The 12,277-nt window shown below is 36.7% G+C and overlaps 2 protein-coding genes across 2 annotated transcripts; one reads left to right on the top strand and one right to left on the bottom strand.

The window, feature by feature from the left end:
• Positions 1-664: 664 nt before the first annotated feature.
• LOC147925136 (uncharacterized) lies at positions 665-4,395 on the bottom strand. Its single transcript, XM_087492497.1, has 7 exons — positions 4,108-4,395; positions 3,987-4,049; positions 3,739-3,876; positions 3,200-3,654; positions 2,003-2,105; positions 1,771-1,849; positions 665-1,485 (listed from the first exon to the last, which is right to left on the bottom strand). Exons 1-7 carry the CDS (start codon positions 4,393-4,395, stop codon positions 665-667), a joined length of 1,947 nt encoding a protein of 648 aa, XP_087348623.1.
• A 2,544-nt stretch (positions 4,396-6,939) lies between these two features.
• LOC104749897 (protein SMAX1-LIKE 7) lies at positions 6,940-11,023 on the top strand. Its single transcript, XM_087491674.1, has 3 exons — positions 6,940-8,618; positions 8,705-8,945; positions 9,061-11,023. Exons 1-3 carry the CDS (start codon positions 7,465-7,467, stop codon positions 10,672-10,674), a joined length of 3,009 nt encoding a protein of 1,002 aa, XP_087347800.1. The 5' UTR covers positions 6,940-7,464; the 3' UTR covers positions 10,675-11,023.
• The last annotated feature ends 1,254 nt before the right edge of the window (positions 11,024-12,277 follow it).

Raw genomic sequence — 12,277 nt, 5'->3', positions numbered from 1 at the left:
ATGAAAATGTTCGATTTCAACAATTTCTAGCTCGTAATCTACAGATAAAAAATAAAGAGGATCATTTATCCCTTCGCAATGCATTGATTGATCACATATGGGAGCATTACGGAAATAATTTAGTTGAATAGTTTGTAATTTGTGGCTTAATGTAATTTTAAATAAAAATTTAATGTTTTATAAATTAATATTATGTGTAACATTTTAATGTATGTTTTAGAGTTATTTACAAAAGTTTTATGATTTTAAAGTAACTATGAATAATATAAGGACTATAGTGCAAAATACTTATTTTAAAAACTTCATATATGAAGTATACTCTTGGAGGAAAAAAGTCTCATACTTCATTTTTGAAGTTTCCATACTTCATTTTTAAAGTGTCTCTTGGAGATGCCCTTAATTGGAAGAGAATTGGTTTGTTTAGTTTGAGGGGTAAGTGGTAATTTTACAAAAGGAAAGTATAGTGATAGTAGAAAGTGGGTTTGTATGTTAATAGTTTAGGGGAAAGTGGGTGTAAGTGTAAAATTCCCTGTTAAAAATAGATGAAAACAGAATTTTAGTGAATGCTATTTTATTTATGTGCAGTTTATCTTGTTTATAGGATGAATCTTCTAATATCTTTGACATGTACCCTCCTTTTTTTTTGTGTCAACAAAAGATTAGCTCAGATGAGCAAATGCGAAGAGAAATTGTTTACATACAAAACATTATGCGGAGATGTGCGCGCACAGCGTGCCAGAAGATCCGCTTTTATATTTGCATTTCTAGGAATAAAAGATAAGGAAAAAGAAGAGAACTCCTCCCTGTCCATCTTGATATCATCAAGATACGGCGAGAACGCCGACCAGTCGTGTGGCGAAGACACCATCTTCACCAAATCAGCGCAGTCTGAGTAGAACGCCACATCACGGTAATCATGTCTGATCATGCAACGCATCGCCCAAATGAAAGCTTCGACTTCAGCGTGTAAGGGGGTAAGACTTCGTCGAAAGTTAGTAGCTCCCATACTTGGCGTCGGATCCTGAGACTGGGTACAAAACCATCCGGCTCCTGCGAAAAGATCTCCTGACTTCCAAGAGCCATCAACGAAACAACGATAGCCTGAAAAGAACATGGGAAGGTAAGTGTTTGGCCCCCGTAAACGAGAGTCAGCAACCGTTGGCTGGACAGTTGAAACCACAGCTTCACCCTCCTCCTGAGCCTGCTGCCAGGACAAAGCCTCACCTTCAGCTACCCGAACGACCTCCTCTGGCCGCTCCATGATATTTTCAAAAACCTTTGCATTACGCGCTTTCCATAAATACCACAAAATCAACGGGAAAGCTGACACATGGGATCCCGGGCTTGTGGGATCCAAGAAATGATCCATATTAGCATAAACAGACTCCACCGGAAAACAATGTGATCCTACCGGTACCTGAGATAAAGCCCACACCTGACGCACTAGTGGACGGAGAAACAGAACATGATTAACTGTTTTCTCCTCTGCACCTCAACGTGAACAGCCCAAATCACACGCAATACCATGCCGCTGCAAGTTTTGTGAAACCGGAATACACCCAGACAATGCTTACCACATAAAGTGGTGGAGTTTTGGTGGGCAACGAACCTTCCAAAGACTAGCTAGGAGAGAGATTATCTCTGGCCCGTCACCAAGCGCCTTTAAAGGCCCGGAGATTGTCATACGTGCCGCATGATAACCAGATTTTACAGTATACCTCCCATTCTTCGTAAAATGTCAACCAAGAGAATTCTCCTTTGGACAACTACCTAAAGGTAAAGCTCCTATCAACGCAACATCAACTGGATCAAAGTGCTCAGAAAGGACATCCATCCGCCACGAATTTATCTGACAATCAATTAAGTGTGAAATTTTAAGAGAAGGGTCCCTAAACGGGCCCTTACTGAGAGCTAGTCTCGGGGATTGAGCTGGTATCCAGGGGTCAGTCCATATAGAAATGGACTCTCCTGATCCAACACTTTTAATAAGTCCTTTATTTACCAGAGAGCAAGCTGAAACAATACTCCTCCACCCGTAAGAGGGAGAGTAAGAACGAATCAGTTCCATGGGATCCGAATTCCTATAATACCTACCTTTAAAAACCCTGGGAAACAAAGAATCAGGATAATCAATTAGCCTCCATAGTTGTTTTGCCAACAAAGCCGAATTAAAATCATCAACATTCTGAAATCCTAATACGCCCAGTTATTTGCTACAACATAGTTTCTCCCAAGCTAACCAATGCATACCACCCATCCAACCATCCGTACTCCACCAAAAATTCGCCACAGCACTGGTGAGTTTGGATGTAATTGTCTTTGGTAGCCGAAAACAAGACATCACAAACGTAGGGACCGCAGTAGCGATAGATTTGGTCATCACCTCCTTTCCCCCTTTAGAAAGCAGTTTTGCCGACCAACCAGCCGTACGTCCCTGCAGTCTTTCCCGGACAAACGAAAAGACCTTCGTTTTAGACCCTCCTAAACTCTCAGGCAACCCTAGGTAGGAGCCGATGCCACCCAGATTTGTTATGCCAAGAATCCCTTAGATCTCCGTTGTTGTATCTTCCGCAACCTTATGACCAAACTGAATAGAAGATTTCGCAAAATTTATTTGCTGACCCGAGGCAGCCTCATATTTCCGTAAAATACTCAAAATGACCTCACATTGTTCTTTGGCGACCTTACAAAATAATAAACTATCATCCGCAAATAAAAGATGTGTGATTGGCGGGCATTGCTTCGCCACCTTGATCCCTGTAATTAATTTATTCTCCTCCCCTTTCTAAATATTGCCAATTAAAACTTCCGTGCATAAGATAAACAGATAAGGAGATAGAGGATCCCCTGTCGTAAACCCCTTTCCGGAATAATCAAATCATTAGGTTGACCATTCAGAAGAACTTTGTACTCAACCTAGCTAACACAAAACATAATCCATCCAATCCATCTTGCATCAAAACCCATTTTGTAGAGTAACTTTTCAATAAACCCCCACTCCACCCGGTCATATGCCTTGCTCATATCTGTTTTTATTGCCATAAACTTCCCTTTACAGGATGGATTAGTCCGTAAACCGTGAAACATTTCCTGAGCAATCAGAATAAGCCACAAAACAAAAGCCGATTGAATTTCCGAAATAAGCCCTTGTAAAATCTTCTTAAGCCGTTGACACATGATCTTAGAAATAATTTTATACCCCACATTACACAAACTAATTGGGCGCAGCTCCGTTATATGGGTTGGCTTTGCGACCTTCGGAATGAGACAAATGTGCATAGTATTTAAACCTCTATCAAACACTCTCTCCTCGAAAAAACCATTAACCAGCGAGACAAGGTCTCCTTTAACAACCTTCCACGCCTTTTGGTAAAACAAAGCGGTCATCCCGTCCGGGCCAGGAGCCTTATCCGGATGCATCATAAATAGAGCCGCACGTACCTCTGTCTCTGTAACCGGGGCCATTAACTGGGTATTGACCTCATCTGTAATAACTGTGCATACCTCACATAAGACCTCATCAAAAAATTTCGGGTGCAACGTTGTAAACAAATCGGCAAAGTACGACACTGCAGTATTGCAGATATCAACATCCTCCGTAGACCAAACCTCGTTTTTATCAAAAAGACCTGTAATCCGATTGCGTGCCCGTCGCTGCTTAGTCAGGGCATGAAAATACTTAGAGTTCTGATCCCCCACCCGCATCCATCTATTACGACTCTTCAAATACTAATATACCTCTTCATCCCTATAGGCTTCCCGCAATTGGGCATTTAAATCGGAGATTACCGAAAGTGGAGTTGCGTCATCGGCATGAGCCACGGCCAGCTGGCTCTTTAGAGCCTCAATTGTATCCCGACCAAAAGGAACTTGTTCCTTACGCCACCGAGAAATAGTCCGTCGACAATTTACAATTTAATCTAAAAAAGTGGGTGAACTCTGAGTGTGTCCCCCATCCCAACCCTCCGAGATCGCCTCCATCAAACCGTCCTTCCCAATCCACCGGCGGTCAAACAAAAAGCGTCGCTTTCCCCACGGCCTTTTTGCCCCTATATTAATCACAATGGGCTTGTGATCAGAGGCAATCATAGGTAAATATTCTAGAACCGTATCAGAAAATAATTCATGCCAATCCTCATTACCAAGAGCCCTATCCAACCGACAACGAATAGGTTTTTTATCCCGCCAATCCCGCCAAGACAAACAATCTCCAAGATAGGGAAATTCCAAAAAACCACAATCTTGAATCATCCCATTAAAAGGAAGAAACGAAGAGGCATGACGAAGCTTGCCTCCTCTTTTTTCATGGTTACCAGTTAGCTCATTGAAATCACCTACAACAAACCAAGGTGATGACCGAGACACACCAATCCGCAGTAACCGCTCCCACACCATGTCACGGTTCTTGGGTACATGTACCCTCCTCTTATTGTTTTATTTTGATTTTTCTTTTTTCTTTGTAATGTTTTTACTTTTTATAATTAATTATCGCATTTAAAATCCTAATTTATGAAAAGCATGTTAGTTAATAGAATGAACGGAGTTATTGTTCAGTTGACGGGGTGAACTAGTTTGTTAACGGAGTTAACTATTCTGGTGATAAATGTGGACCCACAAACACAAATGCCAATTTTGAAGATTTGATTTAATAAATTTAACACTTTGGTGGTTTTAGTTGAGAGTATAATAGTTTAAAGGTTCAAACTGGAAGTCATTGTCACTTTTGTGGTTTTTTATGAGATTTTTCCTTTATTTATGTGCAGTTTATGTTGTTGATAGGATGAATCTTCTAATATGTTTGACATGTACCCTATCATATTTCTTCTACTAAAAGTTTATTAACCCCCGTCGTCTTATGTTTAAATTGTAACTTCAATTTATTATTTTATATTTTAAATACAATTTTAATTATTTTTTACTATTTTCTTAGTTTAACCAATTAAAATGATGAGTAAAAATAAAACTTTAATTATTTTATGAAAATATTAAAAGATATTTAATCTGAAATAAAAAGGCATTATTTTCTATTTTTAATTTATACTATTAAAAAGGCACTATTAAAATTAGATTATGCTAAATCACATTAATAAATTAAAGTGATTAAAAATAGAAAATAATGCTTTTTATTTCAGATTAATTTATTTTCTATGTTAACAACATCTAATTTATTAATGTGATTTAGCATAATCTAATTTTGATAGAAAAACTGTAAAATTTGACTGTTAACCATTTGATTAGAGATAATATATGAGGAAAAATTAGTATTGGAATCAAAATTTATTAGTATTAGTTTATTTATTAGTTTATCATTTAGTATTGAAACAAAATGATAATTGAATTAAAAGCAGCCAGTATTCCAATGATCAATGTTTGTTTGTCCTTAATTGGCCTGAAAATAATATACTATTTTGTGATAATAATGATTGGTCATTGAGTAAATTTCCTTTTCCTAAAGGGGAAAGACAAAAGGAGACCTTTGTGGCTGAGAGAATATAAAAATGTGGAAGATAAAAGTAAAACAAAAAAGTATGTTTTTTTTCTTCTTCTTCTTCGTTATTATTAATAAAAAGACTTTTTGAATGACAATGACACAAGAAAGCATATAAATGGTGGTGGTGGAATTTATAAAGGGGTTGGGGCCTAATCACTTACTCATGCTTTTATTCTTTACCATATCACATCCATCTAATCGCTTAAAAGTAAAATTATATCACTGTCTACCACTGAATATATCCTTAATTATAATTAAGTTGACTTGTCTTTCTTAATCATTCCTATTATCTTCAAACTATACGTCTCAAAATATTTAAAATTGAATTTCATTTTTAAAATCCTATTTGTATAAAGTATCAGTAATGATGTATAATTAAATCATTTTAACTTTCTCTTAAACAACAATTTCTACCATAATCATCATGTTTGCTTGCAAAACATCTGATCACAATTTATGTAGTCTAGTAAAGTTGTAACATTGCCAAATAAAAATAGATACCCAACATTTAAAAATGACAAAAAACCTGGATTACTACAAATTAAATGTTTTTTTTATATAACTAATTACTACAAAGATGATCTCTCTTAAGTGATTTTTTTGTTTTAACACTGCATAATTACTGGTTCAATACAGTCAAATGGCCAGTCTTGTTTATCTTAGTTTTATATTTGGTTGAATGACCCTTCTAGATGATTGTTTCACCGTTTGTCTATCTCATCTCTTTCAATGTCTTGTGATAATTTAAATTTTTTATTGTCAAACATTTAATCATTTATAATAATAAAAAGTTGGTTAATTCTCGTTAATAGCATAAAAATATTAAAAAAACAAAAAATAGCACTATCATCTCTAAAGTTTTAAAATAACACTATGTTTTAAAATTAAATCTTAGTCTCTCAAAACTATATATTGAATGTAAAATAAAAAATTCACACCGAAAAACTTATAAAAATAATTTTAAATATTGTAATTATGTCAAATGATGTTATTTTAAAAAATTTATGGAACGTAAGTTATAATTATCTAGAAAATTTGTTTTAGTGTTATTACATAGTATTTCTAAAAAAAAGTATATATGCATTACTTAGTCTGAATCGAACTATTGGCTTTTGGACAAAAATAGTTAGTTAATGTTCACAATGCAAACACAAGTTGAAAAAAAAACGGAAAGAAGATTTGGCATAGATACTCACTCATTCATACTTAGATATTTTTATTTTATTTTTGTGAGCTGAATAGTTCACTTTTAGATAAGATCATAAGAATAAGAGAAAGAGAATATCAAAAACTGTTTACATAATAAATATATTATATATATATATATATATAAATATAAAAAGTAGAATAATCGTGAAAAACAATGTGGATTGTCAAATCTAGATTTTTAATTGAATTTTTTTTTGAAAGGGTTTAAGCGAATGAAAGCAAAGGAAGATCTTTGAGTTGGGCCATAGTGAATCTATGCTCACCACATGTGCCTTTGCCCTCCTCCTTCAATATACACGAGGATTTGGGGCAACACATAACAACAACAACATTACAAAATACAAAAACAAAATAAAATAAAAGTTCATCATACTGATCATAATAACTAATAAGTAATAACAATTCATAAAAAATATATTAGTGGGTTCCATACGCCAATAGACCACCAAAACAGCGACTCTTCTTCTTTCTTTACATATCTTCACAGAACCCTTCTGAGGATTGAAACCAAAGTAACAGAACATACAAAAACTATATATTATATATACCCAAAAAAAAAAAAAAACTATTTCTTTTTCACAAAAGCGACTACACGGTTTTGATATCTTTGTCGTATAATTCCCATTTCAAGAAAATAATTTTTCACGCTTTGTTTTGTTTATTATAGTTTTCTTGATTTCATCTTCTTTGTGTTCTTGTTTTTTTGGTTATGAATTTTATCGGTTTAGTTTAATTTCGAATTTTTGTTTGCTAAACCGGAGACGATGCCGACACCGGTAACCACGGCGAGGCAATGTTTAACTGAAGAAACGGCACGTGCACTAGACGACGCTGTCTTCGTCGCGCGTCGTCGCAGCCACGCTCAAACGACGTCTCTTCACGCCGTTTCGGGTCTTTTAACGATGCCTTCCTCTATCCTCAGAGAAGTTTGTATCTCACGCGCCGCTCACAACACACCGTACTCGTCACGTCTCCAGTTTCGCGCGCTAGAGCTCTGCGTCGGCGTGTCTCTAGACAGGTTACCTTCTTCGAAGTCTCCGACGGCTGTAGAAGAAGATCCTCCGGTGTCGAACTCTCTCATGGCGGCGATCAAAAGATCTCAGGCGACTCAACGACGTCACCCGGAGACTTATCATCTCCACCAGATACATGCGAACAACAACACACAAACGACGTCGGTTTTGAAAGTTGAGTTGAAGTATTTTATACTATCCATATTAGACGACCCGATAGTGAGTCGGGTCTTTGGTGAAGCCGGGTTTAGAAGCACCGACATTAAGCTCGACGTGCTTCATCCTCCGGTGACGTCTCAGTTCTCGTCGAGGTTCACGACGAGATCTCGTGTTCCTCCTCTGTTTCTGTGTAACATACCGGAATCTGATTCGGGTCGGGCTAGATTCGGGTTCCCGTTTGGTGATCTCGACGAGAATTGTAGGAGGATCGGCGAAGTTTTGGGGAGGAGGGCTAAGAAGAATCCGTTACTGGTTGGTGCTTGTGGTGGTGAGGCTCTCAAAACGTTTACTGATTCGATAAACAGAGGAAAGTTTGGTTTTTTACCTCTGGAGATTAGTGGGTTGAGTGTAGTTAGTGTAGAGATTAGTGAAGTTTTGGCTCAAGGGTCCAGGATCGATGTAAAGGTTGATGATTTAGGGAGATTGAAGTCAGGGATGGTTTTAAATCTTGGAGAGTTGAAAGATTTAACCAGTGAGGTTTACTCAGTTGATGTTGTTGAGAAGTTTGTGTTGAAGCTCTCTGATTTGTTGAAGCTTCACCGTGAGAAGCTTTGGTTTATCGCTAGTGCGTCGAGTAACGAGACGTATTTGAAGCTGATTGAGAGGTTTCCGATGATTGATAAAGAATGGAATCTTCATCTTCTTCCTATAACATCTTCGAGTCAAGGGGTTTATCCAAAATCCAGGTATTGATTTGATTTGTTTTTTTTGTATCTACTAATCTTGGTAAAAGTTTGAATTTTTGTGCTGAGACAATGATGTTTACATTCAGTTTGATGGGATCGTTTGTTCCATTTGGAGGTTTTTTCTCATCAACATCGGATTTTAGAGTACCGTTTAGTAACTCAATGAATCAGACTTTACCTAGATGTCATCTCTGTAATGAGAAGTATGAGCAAGAAGTGGCAGCCTTGGCCAAGTCTGTGTCAGTGATCGATGATCAGTGTTCGGAGAAGTTACCTTCTTGGTTACGAAATGTGGAGCCTGAACAAGACAAAGGACTTCTCCGAAAGGTGCAGCTTTTATGAGCTTTTATTCTATGTTTGATTGCTACCAATAACTTGTTTTTATAATGGTTTTAGCTTCTACAGCAGTATCTTGAGAGAATTTGCTTCTTATTCAGTGCAGGCTAAAGATGATCCAAACGCATTAGCCGCTCGGATTCCGGCTCTGCAGAAGAAATGGGACGACATTTGCCAAAGGATCCATCAAACTCCCGCATTTCCTAAACTCAGTTTCCAGCCCGTTAGGCCGCAGTTCCCTCTTCAGCTGGTTCCGTCTAGCCAGACCAAGATGAGTCTTGGAAGCCCAACTGAGAAACCTGTTTGCATGAGGACGACGTCTGAAAGCTTTCAGGGTTTGGCTCAAGCGCAGAATCCACCACACCAACAACTTGGTTTATCAGTAAAAATCTCAAAGCCAAAACAAACCGAGGAACTCACAAGTCGCGCAACGAACTCGCCTTTGAGCTGTGTTACGACAGATTTAGGATTGGGAACAATCTACGCATCGAAAAACCAGGATTCAAGCACACCATTATCGCTTGAAAGGAGAGACCTTGAGGTTGTCAAAGAGAAACCAATGTTTGCGGCTTCGAGATATTGCAAAGATTTCAAGTCTCTGAGGGAACTACTCTCTAGGAAAGTCGGTTTTCAGAACGAAGCCGTGAACGCCATTAGCGAAATCCTTTGTGGATACAGAGATGATGAGTCCAGGAGAAGAAACCATATAGCAACCACAAGTAATGTTTGGATGGCTCTTCTTGGACCTGATAAAGCCGGGAAGAAGAAAGTGGCATCAGCTCTTGCTGAAGTCTTCTGCGGTGGCCAAGACAACTGCATCTGCGTGGATTTCCAGTCGCAGGACAGTCTTGACGATAGATTCAGAGGTAAAACAGTTGTTGATTACATTGCTGGCCAAGTGGCGAGGCGGGCTGATTCTGTTGTTTTCATTAAAAACGTTGACAAAGCCGAGTTCGTTGATCAGATCAGATTGTCTGATGCTGTGAGAACTGGAAAACTCCGTGATTCACATGGGAGAGAGATTGGTATGAAAAATGTTATAGTTGTTGCTACTTTTTCTGGAATTGATAAATACAGTGATGATTGTCATGTTGTTGAAGAACGAGTCAAATATACCGAGGAAAGAGTACTCAGTGCAAGAAACTGGAAACTTCAGATACAACTAGCTGAGAATGCGTCAAATGTTATCAAGAATGGTCTGAATAAGAGAAGACAGGAGGAGACAGAAACAGGGGTTACAGAGCTGCGAGCCCTTAAGTCTCAACGTTCGTTTCTTGATCTCAATCTTCCGGTGGATGAGACAGAAGCAAACGCAGATGAGGCGTATGCAATGTCCGAGAACACGGAAGCTTGGCTTGATGAATTTGTGGAACAAGTAGACGGGAAAGTGACGTTCAAGCAGATTGACTTTGATGGATTAGCCAAGAACATAAAAAGGAACGTTCTTTCGCATTTTCATCGGTACTTTGGACCTGAAACAAATCTAGAGATCGAAAACGATGCGATCCTTCAGATTCTACATGCCTTAAGATGGTCATCAGATGAAGAGAGAACGTGTGATCAATGGATGCAAACTGTTCTTGCTCCAAGCTTTGCTGAAGCTAGACAAAAGTATGTATCCGCTACTCCTTTCTCTGTGAAACTTGTCGCCTCTAGAGATTCTCCGACTGAAGAGGAACCTGCCGGAATACAGTTTCCGGCAAGAGTCAAAGTGATATGATAATTGTTGCTATAATTTCATCTATATAGATATGGTGATGATAGTTAAGATTTCCTCAGAGTTTTGTAATCGGCTTGGTTTGAGTTTTGTGCTTTGTCACTAAATGTATATTATAGGCTTAAAGCTGAGCTATTAAGTGTGGTACATAGCTTTTGAAGGAGAGCCAAAATTGCCACTGCTTTTGGTTTTAGGCATCTCTCTAAATTTCCACTATTCAATCATTTTTAAGGCTCTCAGTATATTTTGTATAAATATTACTATCAAGATCAGTGTGCTGCATTTGTATTCGTAAAGAGTCCGTTGTGCTACAATGTTACAATTAATAAGAAACTGAGGATATAACACAAAACGTCAATTCCAAAAGCGTCTGCTAAGTTTTAGTGTTCATGAATTTTGTATTCTAGTGGGCAAAGTGGATTATGAGATCATGATTTAGATGGCGCATGAAACTTTCCACGGATGTTGACAGCATTATTAGACTCTTGAGTTTGGAATACTATTTTTGGTCATGATGTCAAATGGGGTTTTGAAACTTATACGGTTATGTCTATGAAATTGACATTATGGATTTGCATTACCTCCATTATAGAGATCTTTATGATTTTGATTTCCATTTTGCTAAACAGTCAAACGATTTTGAGAGAAGGCCGTAGCTATTTTGGGTCAAAAACTCACTCTTTACTCTTTCTAGGATTTGCTATTTGTTATGAATAATAGATAGATGTCCATTATAAGGCCCATTTTCTAGAAGTCTATAAAATTACTTGTAAGCTAGGTTTACTTTATCAAGCCAAACTCTTTCTTTGTACTTCTATATAAAGGATCTTTCATTCATTGTAATAAGATATGAATATCTTCCTTCTCTTTTATCTATTTATAACAAATTATTAGCACGCTCTTTTGAAGCTGGTTCATCGTATCAATCTTTTATTGAAACAAACAATACACATAAACCGATGACTATTATTATATAGATCGTGAAGCATGATTCAATGATTCAACGAAGAAGAGAATCATGCTTATTGTTTGATTCTTTAATTATCATACTATGATTCAATGATTCACAAGAAGAGAACCTATTATTATAATAATAATATTGAATATATTTTATTACTACTTATGTATTACATAATATTTTATTCTTTATTTTATTTTAAATACATAAGATCTGTTTATAGATTAATATTTTATTACTATATTTTATCTAAATCTTTACTATTTGGTAAATATAATTATGTGTATTATTTACTTTACTTTTAATATATAAGATCTGTTTATAGTTTACATCAAATACAATATTTTGTTACTATAACCTACTCATCTACGTCTTGATTTGGTCAATCTAATATTTAATATATGACTTTGATATAATTATGCACGTACGTGTACTAAAATATTAATGAACGTACGCTTAATTTGCTGTTTGAGCTTTTCTACGTCAATTTTGATTTTTGCAATTGCGTTCGGTTACTATTTTATTGTTTACTATTTATCTTCATTCTTAAGCTCTTTCTAAGAATTATTCATATAGCACACTAATAAGTGCATATTTTCATCTTGATTGATAGTTATATATTTATGAAATTTAATTATTGTTTCAGTC

This window comes from Camelina sativa, chromosome 16 (assembly GCF_030686135.1).
Source record: "Camelina sativa cultivar CO46 ecotype springtype chromosome 16, ASM3068613v1".
Taxonomy (NCBI): Eukaryota; Viridiplantae; Streptophyta; class Magnoliopsida; order Brassicales; family Brassicaceae; genus Camelina; species Camelina sativa.
This window is presented reverse-complemented; position numbering and strand designations above follow the sequence as displayed.